An 18,497-nucleotide genomic window follows, 5' to 3' on the forward strand; every position below is an offset into this window, starting at 1 on the left:
GAGAGCCAAAGCTGTTAGTCCTCTACATACATGAATGATTAAAAGCATTTTAAGGGTGCCAAAGAAGCTGCATGCAATATATGAGCCACGATCCATCTCACTGTGCCCTGGAGCATGCACAGAGCACAGTTCCTTCATATTATAAGCCCAGGAAGACTCTACACCTAAGTATCCGTTTGCAAGCCATTGCAAAGCTGCAGAATATAAACCTGGCCCTGGCTAAGGGCTGCCTTCCCAGAAACACCTGGCAGACAGGAAACATTCAAAACAGCCCATCGTAGCTATACAGTGGTGTCACCCAGCCCCTCCAAAGGCTGCCTGAGCACTACAACTCCCATCATGCATTGGTGCTTCACTAACAAGGCTTCCCCTTGAAGCTGCTGCCACGACTATTCTGTTCCTGTGTTGCAGCCACTAAAAAGAGCGTGTTGGATCAGGCCCGTGGCCCATCTAGTCCAGCATCCAGCTCTCACAGTGGCCAACCAGTTGCCCATGGGAAACCCACAAGCAGGACCTGAGTGCAAAGAGCCCTCTCCCTTCCTGCGGTATTTGGAAGCATCCACTAAAATCCAGTACTGTAACCCAAAAGGTTTAGTTGTGTGTTTCTGGGACAATCGAAGCTGGTCTATTAGGGCAAATGGGGCACTCTTTTTCTCCCTCCCCCTTTTAAGGATTTATATTTATATTTAAGCACCTCGCTGGATCGTCACCTTGTAGTGGTGAGTGGGCTTGCGTGTTCCATTGAACCCTGTGAGCGATGCCGTCGGGAGTCATGTACTCCCAGAAGGGTCACCCATGGCGGTCAGGTCAAGGGAGAGGAATCAAAGAACGATCCAAGAAAGCCCTCAAAGGCAGAACAGGCGGAGGATAACAATGTGTACGTTACAACGGCTGTGAAGGCGGATGAAGGCTGCAGTAGATAAAGGACTTCCAATCGTCATGGTACCCATGCCATTGGATCAAAGCCTTTTTCTGTCAAGATTGTGTGTTGATCATCGTGCGCCGATCTCCCCACATAAAACAAATTCACACACAGGCGTCTTCCAACCTTATCTTGGAAGACAATCTTACTCGGCCACGAGTGATCGCCAATGAATGAATGCCCCACCAACCAAGGTCTGTCCTCAGCCAGTTCCCACTTGATGGTCTTACAACCAATCAGTGGGCGACTCTGCTTGTCATTGGCTGCGGCTTCACCTACTGTTGGTCTCCCTGCCTTCCGCCCCACCAGACCTATCAGGCACCAGCTACCACTGTTCTGGGAGAAGCGGGGTGGGGGGAATGGTTGAGTGGACAATTGAGAGCATACAGTATTTTACTCCTTGAAGACTTTTTAGATAAGGACATAAATATCTCCCCTCATCTCTTCCCTTTTCGGTGTCCCTGTCAGAGACATTCCCAATTTATTTTTAACCTTGTCTTTTTCAGTTGCCCCACAAGACCCTTAAGAATTCCCCGTTGTTCCTGGTTAGCCTGCAGCCTCGACTCAGGTGCAAAATCCAGTCTGACCCTGCTTCTGCCCTGATCCACATTCCAGCCCTCAAAAGAGCGAACACAGTTAGGTTGTGAGTTCCTGAGTTTGCTGCTTTTCTTCTCCGTAAGAACGCAAGAAAAGCCCGGCTGCTGGATCCAACCAAAGGCCCATCTAGTGCAACACCCTTTTCCCCACAGAAGGTAACCAGGTGCCTCTAGGAAGCCTGCAAGCAGGACACGAGCACAAGAGGACCCTCCTGCTTGAGTTTCCCAGTGACTGAACAGGAGAACATCAGAAGAACCCTGACGTATCTGACCAAAGGCCCAATTAGTCCAGCATCCTGTTGCCACAGTGACCAACCAGATGCCCCAAAGGGAAGCCCACAAGCGAGACTTAAGCGCAAAAGCACTCTCCCCTTCTGCGGCTGCTAGCAGCTGGCACTCAGAAGCATACTGCCTCCCACTGTGGAGACACATCATTGCCATCGTGGCTAGTAGCCGCTGATAGCCTCCCCGTCCATGAATTTCTCTAATTCTCTTTTAAAGCCATCCAAGTTGGTGGCCATCACTGTCTCTTGGGGGAGGGAATTCCATAGTTTAACTGCGCTGTGTAGGGTTGCCAGGTTCAGGGCCTGAGACTGATCCTGTATCTTTAGGAGAAGAGAAAGTCAGCCAAGTGCAGGTGTTCTTGCAACCCTGTAATGGGAAAAACCACAAGGTGGAATTCTCCCTTCCCCCTGGCACAACTTTTAAAGATACAGAAGACCTCTTGGTTGCCAGGCCCAGCCTCCAAGAGGTCTTCTGTATCTTTAGAAGTTGTGTAGGGGGAAAGGAGAATTCCATCTTGTGGTTTTTCCCATTACAGCGTTGCAAGAACACCTCCACTTGGTTGACTTTCTCTTCTCCTAAAGATACAGGATCAGTCTCAGGCGAGGAACCTGGCAACCCTAGCACTGTGTGAAGAAGGACTTTCTTTTGCCTGCCTTCATCTTCAGCTTCAGGGGATGTCCACGGGTTCTGGTGTTATGCGAGAGGGAGAAAAATGTCTCTCTATCCGCTTTCTCCATGCCACACATAATTTTATACACTTCTATCATGTCACCTCTTACTCGCCTTTTCCCTGAACTAAAATGCTCCAAATGTTTCACTGTTTCCTCATAGAGGAGTCACTCCATCCCCTTGATCATCCTGGCTGGGTAGGCCACTTTGACAGGTGGGCAGGGCAGGGCTGGGCATTTGTCAGTCGCCGGACATCATCATGACTCCAGGTGACTCCTTCTTCCTTTGCAGCACAGCTTGAATTCAAGCTGTGCTGCCCAGGAAGATCTAATGGAAGCAGGGCTTGAAGCCACCACCAGTCAGCTGGCAGGTAATGACAGCAACCCCTTGTAGAAGGGCACTTTAAGGCCCCTGATTTTGCATCAACAGGCACATCTCTACTTGCCCAACCCCTGACTTCACACATGACATTAGATATGGTGCAGGTATTATTATTATTATTTATTGCATTTATATACCGCCCCATAGCTGAAGCTCTCTGGGTGGTTTACAACAATTAAAACATTAAAAACAAATATACAAATTTAAAAAATGTATTTTTAAAAAAGCAATTTAAAAACACATGCTAAAATGCCTGGAAGAAGAGGAAAGTCTTGGCCTGGCGCCGAAAAGATAACAGTGTTGGCGCCAGGTGCATCTCGTCAGGGAGATCATGCCATAATTTGGGGGCCACCACTGAGAAGGCCCTTTCCCTTGCTGCCATCCTCTGAGCTTCCCTCCCACTAGGCACCTGGAGGAGGACCTTTGATGTTGAGCACAGTGTACGGGGAGACCCAGTGGGTAGCCATGAGGTAGCCATGATTTGGGGAAAAGGGCCTTGCTGTCCTGGCTCCCCTCCCCGGGCATATTCAGATCCAGCACTCTCAGCTCGGTTGTTGCCAATGGCTTTAATCCACAGGTTAGCACAGGTTTGGGACATAGATCAGGTTAGAGATCAAACAACATTAAGGTCAATACAAGGGACTACTCGGCATGGCTTCTCAAGCCACAAATCCCTGTAATAAACGACGGGGCAGGCACGACTACTTGCGTGGGACTTTTCTCTCAGCTTGGGACCGGGTAAGCAAGTGGGCACTCCCACAGGGAAGCTGGTTAACGGGACCAGTTTGTTCACGCCTGCGCAGCCGACTACATGTCTGTGGCAACAGAAGCAGGGAGGACTCTGCCAGGTGCTCCCCTAGCCCCCCTTCTGGCTTTTTCTCCCAGGCTGAGGGTGGGTCAGCCACAGAAGGCTGGCTTGGCAGCAGTGGACTGACTGCTGAAGACGGCACTGTTGGAGGGACTGATGGCTCAACCCCTTGATCCACATCAGCCGACACCTGGGGGATCACTGAGCCTCTCTGAAACATCCTCATCCCCAGCTCCCAGACCTCCTCCTCCTCAGACGAGTCCTGCCAAGAATTCTCCAGGGGGCTCATGACACTAGCATGCCAAACTGGGATCTATGTGAGGCCTACTTCCGCCTGGGGACTAGAGATTCCCCACACACCGCCCTAAGGGGTCTGGCCTTTAAACGCATTCCAAAATACCAGGCGTGCATTTATGGACAGGGGTTGTATATTTTCCACTTGTCTCCTGGCTTTCCTCCAAGGAATCCACATGATTCTCCAAACCCACCCGCCTCCCTTTCATCTTCACAGCCACCCCCGTGAGGCAGTTTAGGTGAGGGAAAGTCACACTCTGCCCATGCTCGAAGGCACGATGGCTTCCCACGCCTCAAGGCGGCAACGAAAACGCCGCTGGGGGAGCTCAGCCTTGGCTGGGAGACACGCCCTCGGGCACCCCCCTTCTTACCTGCCAGCGCCTTGATGCGGGAGCGCTCGAAAAGCCGGGCCGAACTGTTCTCATTGTCCCACTCTTCGTCGGCCGCTTCCCAGCGGTTGTTGATGTCGTTGTACTGCTGCTGGATCTCCAGGCTGTCATAGTCGGTAGGGGAGAGGGTGCTGCTCATGGTGATGTCGGCACGGGGTCAGCGTCTGCCTTTGAGGGCAAGAGGGGCAGGGAGCGCCTTCAGACACCAGGCCGAGACAGGCCTTCGACAATGTTAATGCAAGCAACTAAACCCTTTTCTTTTAAATTCATTCAACTCGTCTTTAATATGCATATGCCTTGTTTCCCAGCCCTTTAGGGGGGCGCAGGTTCTTAACTTCCTTAGGCCCATCGGACACTGCCTTCCACCAAGTCAGACCACTGGTCCATCTAGCTGAGTACCAGTGCCGGCTGGTGGCTCCATGTTAGTGGGGCAGTGGAATCCAGTCCGGGTTTTCGTCTGAACTTTCAAGGAGCTGTCCAAGGTCTAGTTGCCACTATATAGACAAACACACATGCACAAAACAAAACCTTTGGCAGTACTTTAACAACAAAACAACATCAGCTCAGTCCAACAAAAGCCTGGGAGGAAAGTCAGTCTTTACCTGTCAGCGAAATGTCAGCAAAGGTGCCAGGTAGACCTCACTATTTGAGTCTCTCTCTCTCTCTCTTGCAATTTTTAGGAAAAACTGACAAAAGACTCCTAAAGCACCTTAACAATTAACCGATTCATTCATTAGAAGTTTCAGATGAACAGGACTCTATTCCACAAAAACTTATTATAGCATAACAAATTTGCTCATCTTGAAGACGCTTCAGGATCCTTGGCTGGTTTTGCTGCAACAGAGAAACACAGCTAGCCCTCTGGAAGCTTTTTTAGAAAGTGCAACCTTAAAGAATAAAAGTTGTAAAATCAGCTTTTGGTGAAAAGAGAGAGAGAAGAGAGATTGCAGCGATGTGGAAAATGTTTAAATCCTGCTCATGGTGGCCACAGCTAGATGTGCCAGGATTTTGGTGGCGCCATCACAAGCAGGGCCGGCATCAGGCATGCCAGGGCCCTAGGGCCTCAGCTTGCTCCGGGCCCCAGCGTGTGCACACGCATGCATGCAGCCCACCCACCCATCTCTCCTGTATTTTGCGGTTGTGCGTGCTGGGCTGCCACTAACGAAGATGGCGGCCAAGGTTTCCCTAAAGGGCTGAAGCCTCTGCCGCCATCTTGGTTGATGGCACATATGTATGCTACACGAGCGCATCCCTGCAATCAACCCAGATGGCAACAGTGGCATCAGTACATTAGGGAAACCTCGGCCACCATCTTGGTTAAAGTAGCCCTGCACACACAGCCCACACAGGAGAGACAGGTAGGTGGGGCCAGCGCACGGGCAGGCAGCTCCGCAGCAGAACTCTGCTGCGGATCGTGGAAGGGGAGCGCTACTCCTCCCCCACCCTATCGAGGGGCCCCTTACAAGGCCCAAAAGGTGGATTATTCTCACATGCGCAGACACACGTGCACAGAATACTCAGTGAAACCTCAGGGAAAGCTTCTCTTTCTGGCCCGTGGGGCTCTTCTCAGGCCACACACCCCTCAGATGCACACGCCCCTGTCTCCGAGCCACACCCCTCATCACCCCTACTTTGCCTGGCTGAAATATGTCCCTGAATTTCTTAGGGTTCCAGCATGGAGGACAGAGAGGAGTGTGCATAGAAACTAGACTAGAAATACTAAGGCCAGGGAAACAAATGGAAATATTCAGGGGGGGTCCCTAAAAAATGAGGGGTGTAGTAATTGCAAGATTATAAATGAACCACCAAGGCTGGATTAGAAGGAACAAATTTAACAATGTGTTGCTGCAGAACTATATACAAAACCACACGTGAAACAGATACCTCTTAGCTTCCTTGCCTTGCTGGTCTCACCCAGAACTGATTCCCCCATACAACTATTTCTAAATCACTGGAGTTCCTACTCATATTACTGGGTGGGGGGATGGGGGGAGGGAGAGATTTTTTCCCCAAAATTTTTTTCCTGGGCCTTCACATCTCTAGATTACTGTAGAAAGGTAACATTCACATTCATTGCTTCTAGCCCTGCCCACCACAGGCATGCGACCCCCCCAGAAGGTTGCCCAGATGTGAATGCGGTCATAGGTATGAAAGAGGTTTCCCACCGCAGCCTCAAGCAAACCTATAGCAGGTATGGATGGATCCTTTGGCCCTGCAGAGGTTGCTGGACTGTAACTCCTATCATGCTGCCTGGGGCTGATGGGCATTGTAGTTCGGCAACATCTGGAAGGCCAAAGGTTCCCCCCTACACACCTGACCTAAAGGAAACCGGGCGCTTCTTTGTGACTTTCTGCTGTAGCTCTTAACTACCGTGCTATATTCTTTTAATGCTGATTAGCCAATCGCACATGGTAAGACTGCACACAAATATTTTCTGCCCTGCAGGAGGCTTTTCAGTTGCAGTTGGTGCCAGAGGTAGATTCAAATGGTAGCTGCTTTCTTAAATGTATTCGCCATCCCAGCACACCCAAACACGTTCTGCATAAACCACAGGGCTAATCTCTTTTGCTTGCAAAGAGCTTCTTCTGTTGCCATTTTATGACCAAGACAAATTGCAGGTGGTTCTTAATAAACAGACACAGACCCTCTATACATCTTTTTTCTCTTGTTTGATATCGGGCCTGAAGAACAGCTCTGTGCTGCTCAAAAGCTTGCACAATGAACTGTGAATCTCCATTGGTCCTAATAAGCTGCCCCTATTTGGATTACTTGGGGGAAAGGCTGCAGCAACCTCTTTGTATGCAGGAGGTCCCAGGTTCAGTCCCTGGATTGGGAAAGACTCCTGCCTGAAACCCTGGAGAGCTGCTTCCAGTCAGTGTAGATAATACTGGGCTAGATGGATTAATGGTACGACTCAGTATGAGGCAGTTTTCTATGCTCTGAACCCCGTAGATCAATGGGAGTAAGTAGGCCAAAGGGCTGCCACGTTTTTCCATGGATGGTACATTTTTCCACGGATGGTACAGCACGGAAACATAGAGACTGGACACGTTCGTTTATTTCCCACTCTTCTTCCACGCTGGAACTCAAGGTTTGCAAAAGGCTCTCAATCCAAGCACCGACCAGACCTGGAAGTTCTTCAGCTTCGGCACAGCTGCTGCTGGTTTGTTTCGCCTTTCAGGTGCCCCGGAACGTTTTGCTACAATAGAAGTAAGATCATGCTGGCGCATGGGAAGTTGCCACCTTCTACACCAGATCCGTCTGTGGGCATGGGAGTACAGGAAGCTGCCATTCACTGAGTCAGAGCATGGGTCCATCTAGCTCAGTACTATCTATACCGCTGTTCTTCAACTTTGGGTCCCCAGATGTCGTTGGGAATACAACTCCCATCATCCCTGGACAGCATGGTCAATTGTTAGGGATGGTGGGAGTCGTAGTCCATCAACATCTGGGGACCCAAGGTTGAAGAACACTGACAGGCAGAGTCTCTAGGATCTCAGGCAGGATCCTCTCCTAGCCCTACCCAGAGATGCCATTGGGGATTGAACTTGGGTCCTTCTGCATCCAAGGCAGATGCTCTGCCAGTGAGCTACGGCCCTTCTCCATCTATCAAAGCATGGTCTACTTTCAACATCCACACCATACATGTAAAGCACTCAGGTACCACTCTAACAGTTGTGGCTCTTCCTCAAAGAACCCCAGGAACTGTAGTTTGTTAAGGGTGCTGACCTCACAGATCGACAATTCGCAGCACCCTCAAAAAAACTACACTTGCCAGGATTCTCCGTGACTGTGAAAAAGTGGTATGAGAGTGCTTTGAATGGACAGCGCGGATGTACTTGCCGCATCTCAGGCAGAGAAAGGACTTTCCAAGCACCAGCTACCTGATCCTTTTACCTGGAAATGCCAGGCTATAGGGAAAGGGAGGACGGAGCCATTAGTAGCCTGACCAGCAATCATCCCAGACAGACTGTGGCTGAGCTGGCAAGATGCTAGCTTCCAAACTCCCCGCAGTGGCTTATAAGCCTCAGAGAGAGAAAGACAGAGAGAGAGACAGAAGGGAGAGGAGAGGCAGCAGCAGGTGAGGAAGAAAACCTTGCACTGATGGGGGTGGTAAATCTAGGCTCCCTTCTCCCATCTCCCCTCCCATGAGGTTAGTCGCTTCCATCAACAGTAAGATGGCAGAGCTGCCTAACTGTCCTTTCTTACATTGAGGGGGGTTGTGACCCCAGAAATGGCAACACAGGGATTTATCCTGGGACCTTCTGCAGGCAAAAGGGAATGGCCATAGCCCAGGGGCGTAAAGCATCTACCTTTGCATGCAGAAGGTCCTAAGTGCAATCCCCGGCCAGCCAGCCTTCCTGTGTATTGAGATCTCCAGGACCAGCCCTTCCTCTTGTCCTGCCATCGGGTGAAGCCCATTGCGGGGCGACACAAGTTAGGGCATTCTGTGTGGTGGCTCCCTGTCTATGGAAAGGGGAAAGGGCCACGGAGCAGTGGTAGAGCATCTGCTTTGCATGCAGAAGGCCGCAGGTTCAATCCCTAGCCATCTCCACGAAGGGCTGGGAAAGACTCCTGTCCAAAACCCTGGACAGCCGCTGCCAGTCAGTGTCGACAATACTAAGCTAGATGGACCAAGGGCCAAACTCACTAGAAAGGTACATTCCTACTAAGCTATGGTGCATCCCCTCTCTTTTCAGCTTGCAGCTAAGAGGTTGATGTGCCATGCCACTGGCACAGGAGAAAGGTTCTGTGTGCACTGTGATGTTCCTATATTAATGTATATATGGTAAGTGTTGTTGTTTTAGAAGATACATGGTAAGTGGAGTGAAAGAGGAGGGGGAGTGAATGGGCAGTAGAATGCGAGATGATTGGCTGAGTGTTTAAAATGGCTGAATGTATAAAAGGAAGAAGAGAAAGAGTGGATTGCTTGGTGGGGTTTAGAGAGTTGTTTGCCAGGAGGGAGGTGGAGTTCGGATTAGTATTGAGTGCTTATGTGCCTTAAGAAGAAATCTTGTTAATCTTGTTAGCTTTGTTATCTTTAATAAATACTTAATTTGGTTTACCAAAGGCCTGATCCTTGGCTGGAGTTTCACAGACCAGAAGGGAGGGTAAGGTAATGACCAAGGCTGAAGGGGAACTGTAACAAATGGTGGCAGCGGTGAAGAGAATAACAATACCAGTATTCAGAGTCTCTGGGAGTACTAGTATTGGGACGTTACTGGTGGTTGCCTAGCAGGGGGATCTGTTGAGATCTGTGCTAGAGCGGATAGGTAAACCATAAGAGAGTGCGGTCCGGACTGGTGGAGTCCCTGGTGGTGCCTAGAGACAGGCAGTAACCACGCGCAGGTAGGAACCTGACAGGGAGAGCCAGGGAAGGATGCATCACATGCACCCCATTCCCCACCCATTTCCAGGGACAGCCCCTGGCAAAACACCTTATGGCAGGGGTGGGGGACATCAGGCCCCGAGTGGCCAAATGCAGCCCTCCAGGCGTCTCTCTCTGACTAGCCTGTCTGAATAGAAACCAAACAAAAAATAAAAAAATAAAAGCAGTAATTCTATGGAGAATTTGGGGTGGGGTGGAATCAGGAGGCTGCAGTATAGCAACACGCTCCATCATCTTGAAGAAGACCACCTTGGACAGCTCCTTGAAAGTTCAGACCAAAACCCGGAGTGGATTCCACTGCTCCACTGACATGGAGCCACCCACGGCCACTGCGTGGGACTCTCCCCAGGCAACGCGCCTCTCCAGCCCTGCCCTGCACCCTCTGCAGGTGCTTTAGCCTGGCCAGAATGCGTCCTTGAACGTTGCTTGCCTGGATGGAGGGCAGAGGCGCCTGCGAGGCTCCCCTCTCTGCAGGCCCCGATTCACATCTTCTTTGCCTGACTGGGATGCGCCCTTGAGCTCTGATCATGCCTCTTGCTGGTCAGGATGGAGGACAGAGAGGGGTGGTCAAGTGCATGCAGAAACTACCCAACTCTTGTTGTTGTTACGTGCCTTCAAGTCGATTTCGACTTATGGTGACCCTATGAATCAGTGACCTCCAAGAGCATCTGCCGTGAACCACCCCGTTCAGATCTTGTACGTTCAGGTCTGTGGCTTCCTTTATGGAATCAATCCATCTCTTGTTTGGCCTTCCTCTTTTTGTACTCCCTTCTGATTTTCCCAGCATGGTTGTCTTTTCTAGTGAAGCCAATTGTACAAAGGTACAACTGACATTTCTCGCTCCGCCCACTTCTGCCTCTCACCCCGCCCACCCTGGGTTTTGCCCCCCCCCGAAGGTTGCCCAGAAGAGAATGCAGCCCTCAGGCTGAAAATGGTTCCCTGCCCCTACCCTGGAGTTTCTGCCTGGTTGCAGGCAACACAAACTCTCCCAACACCCCTCCAGCTCCACTTTGCTTCTGTGGCTCTCATTTGCTCTCTTCAGACAGGTGTTATTTGTCATGATTCCCTGCAGAAACGGGCAGTCTTTCTGTTTACACTGGGAGGGGGGGCAGGAAGAGCACGCAAGAGCATTGCAGGCATCTGGTCTCCTGTCCGTCTGGTCTTCTTCAAGATGATGGAGCGTGTTGCTATACTGCAGCCTCCTGATTCCACCCCACCCCAAATTCTCCATAGAATGATTTTTTATTTCTTTATTCTTTGCTTTGCTTCTATTCAAACAGGCTAGTCTACTCAAGATTTCTGTGTTAAGGAAGAAGGATCCAGGGGCAGTGTAGCACTCTGACTTTTTTTTAAAAAGAATAAAATATATCAGTTCAGAAACAGAATTTTGCCATTCTCATCCAGCAAACGTTGGCTGTAAAATGGAAGGTTCAATTACAAATCTTGCAAGAAAGACAGTAATTTGGCCCAGAACCAAATCAAACCTTCAAAGCAACCTGGAAACTATGTTTCTTTAAGGCAGCCTTTGGCAAACTGGTGCCCTCCAGATGCTGTGCTGGCAGGGACTGATGGGAGTTATGATCCACCAACTTCTGGGGGGCACCAAGTTGGCAAACAGTGATTTAAGGGATTGGCAGGCCCAAATTATGTTAACAACTCCTTATCTTCCCATATCTTCAGATGCTTAAGCGAGAAAAATGTGTTAGTTGGGCAGCCCATCAAATAGGGTAAGAGTAAGGCCCCACCTGCACATTTACAGGAGCATCATACCACTTTCAACTGCCATGGCTTCCCCCAAAGAAGCCTGGGAACTGTCATTTCTCAAGGGTGCTGAAAGTTGTTAGGAGACCTCCATTTCCCTTACAGAGCTATCCAGCGGCTGCTAGTAGCTCCATGTCAGTGGGGCAGCGCAATCTGCTCCAGGTTTTAGTCCAAACATTCAAAGAGCTGTCCAAGGTGCTAAAGTCACCAGCCACCACTGGAGCTATCAGTTCCCAGGGTTGACCGGTCTGACCCTGGAACAGGCTTGTCCTCAGGAGGTGGCAGGCTCTCTTTCGGTGGAGGTATTTAAGCAGAGATTGGACAGTCAATCAGTCAGTGATGCTGTAGCTGAATTCTGCTACACTGAGCAAATGGTTGGACTAGATTACCTCCGATGGTCTCTTCCAACTGTTAGTATCCTTCTGCCAAGCTGTGTAAAAGAGCGGTACAGGTATGACCCCCGCTATGGAAATGTTTGCGTGCATATGTGCAAGCTTGACCTGCTGAATTTCTATCTGCATTTCAGCTGTTAAAAGTCATGGTAACTCAGGCAAGGTGGGGGGGGGAGGGAGAGAGAGGCAACTCTAGAGACCAGCCTCATCTAGATGGACTTCAGCAGGTTTGGGAAACCTGTGGCCCTCCAGATGTTCCTGACTTACAACTCCCACCATTCCTTACCATTGGCCAGGCTGAGGCTGATGACAGTTGTAGTATTTATTTATTTTAGTTATCTCCCAGCCTTCCCCCTAGTAGGAGCCCAGGGCAGCAACACCTGGAGGGCCAAAGGCTCCCTGCACCTGCGCTACAGAATCACTGGGCAGGAGGGAAAGCTCTGCAACCCACACTCATCCCATGCTCAAAAGATAGGACCAGCAACCCCCTGGAGCCATTTGCCTACCGCACAAGCTGGGCAGTTCACACAATTTGTTCCCCAGGGGCCTCTCCCATTACGTCATGAGTGGCGGACCTTTTACATCCCAGGGGCTGCATTCCCTTTTGGGCAACCTTCAAGTACATGAAAGGTTGCCACATAGAAGAGGGCCAGGATCTCTTCTCGATCGTCCCAGAGTGCAGGACACAGAAGTGTGGGCTCAAGTTGCAGGAAGCCAGATTTCGACTGAACATCAGGAAAAACTTCCTAACTGTTACAGCCATACAACAATGGAACCAATGACCTAGAGAGGTAGTGGGCTCCACTGGAGGCATTCAAGCCGCAGCTGGACAGCCATCTGTCGGGAATGCTTTGATTTGGATTCCTGCATTGAGCAGGGGGTTGGACTTGATGGCCTTATAGGCCCCTTCCAACTCTACTATTCTATGATTCTGGGGGCACACACCAGTGGTAGGAAGGGCCAGATCCGAAAGCAACTGGAGCAACAGGCAAGACTTTTACCCTTTGTACAGTGGCCTACATTTCACCCATGGAAACTCAGAGATTTTCTCTTTCTCCCTCTCTCATGCACACACACACACACACACACACACACACACACACACACACACACACACACACACACACACACACACACACACACACACACACACACACACACACACACACACACACACACACACACACACACACACACACACACACACACACACACACACACACACACACACACACACACACACACACACACACACACACACACACACACACACACACACACACACACACACACACACACACACACACACACACACACACACACACACACACACACACACACCGCCATTCTCTTTGCAGGCCCGCCTCAAGGGCCAAACAGAGAGGCCTGGAGAGCTGCGTTTGGCCCATGGTTGCCCACTCCTTCTTTGTGGGTATTTTCCTACAGACATGTACTGCTGTTTCCCTTGAGCAGTTATTTATTTATTTATTGGGGGGGGGTGGATGGAAAGGCAGGACATATCGCACATTGAGTCTTTGGGCCATTGTTTTGCTTGCCAAGATGCAGCAGTGGGACGGTGCCCTCATGTCTGCAACCCTGCGCTGAGGAGATGCATCCATCAAGGGCAGCACTTTCCCAAGACAGGTAGCCCGTTGCGGTTGGCACCAAGAGCAAGCAGGCAGATCCCAGGCTGATGCGGTATGTTGGCAGACAGCCTTTGGCATGGAAAGCCGCTCGTCTGGGGGGGGGGGGATGACTTCTCTTTGTCGTGCTGAGCCGATTTCTGAACAGAGCAGGAAGTCCAAAAGTCGTCCTTCAGTTTCCCAAGGAAAACAAAGAACCCTCACTCAAACAAATTCATGTGGACCGCGACCCCGCCACCTCCGCGCACCAAAAATATGAACCATACAACTGACCCTTTAAAAGCACCTCCGAATCTGTGCCATTTGCTCTCCAAGCCAGGGATAGGCAACCGGGGGGCCCTTCCAGGCCAGATGTGGCTCTCAAAGCACATTTAAATAGACTGTGCTGGGCCTACCATACTTTGTTTGTTGTTGATTTTATCCAGGGAGCCGTCACAAGCTGCACAGAGTTGTATTTGCAAGCAACACACCAAATCACACCATTGGTCCACTTAGCTTATCATCACCTACAGCAGGGATGGGGAAACCTCTGGCCCGGGGGCCAAATGCAGCCCTCCAGACCTCTCCATCTGGCCCTTGTGACTCTCTCCAGGCCACAGCCCCTCTTCACTGCATCAGGCCACGCCTCTGATTGGCCCTGCTTCACATCCTCTTTGAGTGTTTTTGCCTGGCTGAAAGGAACCCTTCTTTGCTTGCATGGAGGACAGGCAGGGGTTCGTGTGCGCCAGTATAAACTGGTGTACTGCACAAAAGGTACACTCACATCTGCTTCTCTTCCCATTTCTGTCTCTGTCTCTGCCCATTGCTGCCAAGTGGCCCCCAGAAGGTTGCGCAAAAGGGAATGTGGTCCACCAGCTGAAAAAGGTCTACACCGATCAGCGGTGTTTCTCCAGGATTTCAGACAGGAGTCTTTCCCAGCCCTGCCTAGAGACTCCAGGGACTGAACCTCCGGGTTAGATTACTGCAGTGTGTTATACGTGGGGCTGTCTTTGGAGACGGTTCGGGTACTACAGCCAGTGCAGAATTTGGAGGCCAGATTGGGGCTATAAGGTCCAAGCATGTTACACCGATACTGGCCCTTCCCTCTGCCTGAAACCCTCCCCACAAAAAAACTGGCAGCAGCACTGTCCGTTTAGCTCTACATTGACAAGCAGCAGCTCTCCAGAGCTTCAGGCAGAGGTCTTTCTGAGCCCTGTGCCACGGATCAAACCTTTCTGAATGCAGACGATACAAAGCAGCTCCTCCTATGAGTTTCAGGCAGAGGGGAGGGGGGTGAGATCTTGAATTAGACCCTAATTTGGTAACTTTGTCTGCCAGCCGTCCCTGGAGATGTCAGAGGCTGGACCTAGGACCTTCTGCATGCAAAACATGTACTCTGTCACTGCACAATGTCCCTTCCCAGCCATTTAGCTCACGCTGCAACAATGAGTAAGCCACTCTCATTCCTGGCCTGTCTGATCTCCAGTGGCGGCTAGTGGCTCCATGTCAGTGGGGCAGTGGAATCCGCTTCAGCACCTTGGACAGCTCCTTGAAAGTTCAGGCTTAAACCCAGAGCTGATTCCACTGCCCCATTGACATGGAGCCACCAGCCTCCTCTGCCCACCTCACAGGGATGTTGTGAGGGATAAAAAAAAAACCCACCAGGGAAGAATTATATTGTATCCCCCTCATCCAAATTTCAGGCACAACTGCCGGGCCCCACTTACACGGAAAGTCAATCTGATTCTGCCAATCTGAATGCCACCCCGTCAGGGTATCCAATTCCCCCCTGCTGGGCGTCTGCTTGAGAGCTTGTTCTTCATACAAGGACCTGGAAGACACAAACACAAAAAAGATACATGTTTACTCTCTTTATTTGATGATTTAATACACTCCATTCCCAAAACCCTGTGGGAGGCAAAAACACATTTTACAAATATTATAAACAAAGCCAAAATCCAGCAGTTTTGCAACTCTAGTAGTCTGCAAGCCCTTTCTTTCCCTTGCTCAACTGTGATGTCACAGAACATCCACAAACATTCTAAGACTTCACGGGGAAGATGTCAGCAACTGAACACTGACAAACAGTGCTGCTTCTGTGTGGTCAAGTGAAAGGTCAGCTTGGTTGGAGAAAGGGTGAAAGCCACCCAGTGGGCCTAGGAACAGAAGGTTGTTGTTTGGGAGCAGGAAAAGAGAGATCAGCCAAGGAAGCTTTACCACATAATCTTTTACATGTCTACTCAGAAGTAAGTCCTAATAAGTTCAATGGAACTTCTTCCCACAAAACAATGTATAGGATTGCAACCCTACAGGCTTAAGAGAACGGAGGTCAAGAAACCAAGGAGGTGATGATGTTCTGGAAAGAAGTAAATGTCAGATGGGTTTAGAGTTCTGGACAGCACATTTAAAGAAGGACATCAACAAACTAGAGTGTGTCCAGGGGGTGATGACCAGGATGGCACGGAGTCTAGAAATCAAGTCCTAAGAGCAGGGTTGGAGAATCTCCAGCTCACGGGCCACTCTTGGCTTACCAGGTGGTCGAATTTGGCCCATTTTCCCCAAACCATAACCATCTTGTGATTTCAGCTGATGAGCAGGGTTCCGTTCTACACTGTTGCAGGTGCCTATTCCCAGAAGGGAAAAGGTACCCACAGTCAAAGCAGCAGGATTTAACCCCCACTTGACTGCTGACAAGCAGGGGTTAAATCCTGCTCAATTGGGCTGTACGCATCTGTTCCCATAGCCAAAGGATATATAAGGGGAAAAAAACAGGTCAGAAAACCAGCATTAAAAGAAAAAAACCCACACTCACCCCCTGTCTAAGAGGAATGGTTGAAAGGTCTTGGTATGTTCAGCCTAGAGAAGAGAAAATTAGGCTGGCTGGGGGTGGAGGGTATGATAGCTGCACTCATCAAATATCTGAAGGGTTGTCACACAGATGATGGAGCAGACATGCTTTAGATAGGAGCCTTCCAACTCTACAATTCACCACTTCTAAAATGACCCGATGAAATAGAACATATGGATTATATACATATAATTTTCTGTTTTCTGTAAATCGCATGAAGGAGTGGTTCCCAAACTTTTCCCCCATGGACTATTTGAAAATTATGGAGGGTTTCGAGAGACCACTTGTAGCAACCGTAACGTGCTGTGCTAGAGGCTGTAAGATTTTAAATTGTATTCTTATTGGTTCTTTTATTTCTTATTTTGAATTTTATTGTATTAGAATTTGAATTCCATAGAAATCTAAAGAATCAGATTGTGAGTGTTCATCACAGACAGGCCACAGACCATCTGAATGAAGCTTTTAGACCACCGTTTGGGAACCCCTGACTGAGAGACACTTTTATATTTTAAGCGGTATACTAATAGTCTAAATAAATGCATACATAGACACATACAAGGAAGACACGTATTATGTTGCTCCCACAGGACGCAGTAACGGCCACCAGCTTGGACGGCTTTAAAAGAAGATTAGACAAATTCATGGAGGACAGGGCTATCAATGGCTACTAGCCATGATGGCTGTGCTCTGCCACCCTAGTCAGAGGCAGCATGCTTCTGAAAACCAGTTGCCGGAAGCCTCAGGAGGGGAGAGTGTTCTTGCACTCGGGTCCTGCTTGCGGGCTTCCCCCAGGCACCTGGTTGGCCACTGTGGGAACAGGATGCTGGACTAGATGGGCCACTGGCCTGATCCAGCAGGCTCTCTTTATGTTCTTATATGCATATAAAAAAATAGTCATTGAAATATTACGAGCGGATCAGTGGCATCATATCAACTGGTGATTGTGAGCGATGCTGCAAGCTGATTAAACCAGGCAGGGGGTGGGCTGACTCCTTCCTTATCAGATGTACTTTGTTTTTCTGCTTGCGTCCCAAGGACAACAAAGGACATGCACTTAGAACTAAAGAGCAAGCGGCCTCTGGGCACAGATGAGCCTAGGAATTTGTTTACCATTCTATAAGTGAACTGAGCTCACAGGCTGCATACAAACCGTACATTCAAATTGTGTGGCTTGCCCCAAAAGAATTCTGGGAACTGTAGTTTGTTAAGGGTGCTGGAAATTGTAGCTCTGTGAGGGGTAAGCAACAGTTCCCAGAATTCTTTGAATTGAATTGAAACTTTATTTTTACCCTGCCCTTTTTCCAAACTGGAACTCAGGGTGGCTTACAAATAAAACTACATGTAGTTAAAAACATAGAAAAACATACAATTAAAATACAATTAAACTATGCACAACCTTAAAACTGTAAAAGGCACTTAAAAATCTAAAAACAATTTAAAATAATACAGATAATATAAAACAATAAAACAAGCCTTGTAAAGCCCAATCCTAAACACCTTCTATCCCAAAAGCCCGTTGGAATAAAAAAGTCTTTACTTGCCGACGGAAGGATGGCAAGGAGGGGGCCATTCGTGCCTCCCTAGGAAGGGAGTTCCAGAACCTAGGAGCAGCCACCGAGAAGGCCCTATCTCGCGTCCCCACCAATCGCACTTGCAAGGGTGTTGGGACTGAGAGAAGGGCCTCTCCTGAAGATCTCAGGGCCCGGGCAGGCTTGTATAGGGAGATACTTTGGGGAAAGCCATGTGCTTTAGACATATGGTTTGTATGCAGACACAATCTTTTCACTTCTTCATTTCAGCAGCCTAACTAAAGTGAAAAATGTCATACTGTAATGGACACTGTTGAACAACTGGGAGTCAGACATAGTTGCTGATCTACTGCTGATCACCCACAAATCTGTCAATAGATCTGGATCGACCTTCTCCCATCATTGAGAAAAGAGACACCCCCCCCCCAAAAAAACCACTTTTATTTATTTACTGAATTTCTATCCCACCCTTCCTCCCAGAAGGAGCCCAGGGCAGCAAACTGGCAATTAGAAACATCTTTTAAAAAATCTTACAAACAAAACATCATAAAAACATTTAAAACATCCTAAAAATATCTTCAAACAATTCCAGTACAGATGAAGACTGGGAAA

At 49.3% G+C, this 18,497-nt stretch overlaps 1 protein-coding gene across 2 annotated transcripts in view; it reads right to left on the minus strand.

Annotated features, from left to right (window-relative positions):
- SPTBN2 (spectrin beta, non-erythrocytic 2) overlaps positions 1 to 4,522 on the minus strand; it is a 100,099-nt gene extending 95,577 nt beyond the window's left edge. Inside the window, exons 1-2 of one of the 2 annotated variants that reach the window (XM_061606664.1) lie at positions 4,327 to 4,498; positions 953 to 972 (exon numbers count right to left, since the gene is read on the minus strand). In XM_061606664.1, the coding sequence (XP_061462648.1) occupies positions 953 to 972; positions 4,327 to 4,483 (177 nt within the window). In that variant the 5' untranslated portion in view covers positions 4,484 to 4,498. Of the gene's footprint in view, positions 1 to 952; positions 973 to 4,326 lie in introns of both variants that reach the window. The other variant, XM_061606662.1, reaches the window with a different exon arrangement.
- Between the last annotated feature and the right edge of the window lie 13,975 nt (positions 4,523 to 18,497).

The sequence above is a fragment of the Rhineura floridana genome, chromosome 22 (genome assembly GCF_030035675.1).
Source record: "Rhineura floridana isolate rRhiFlo1 chromosome 22, rRhiFlo1.hap2, whole genome shotgun sequence".
NCBI classification, from domain to species: domain Eukaryota; kingdom Metazoa; phylum Chordata; class Lepidosauria; order Squamata; family Rhineuridae; genus Rhineura; species Rhineura floridana.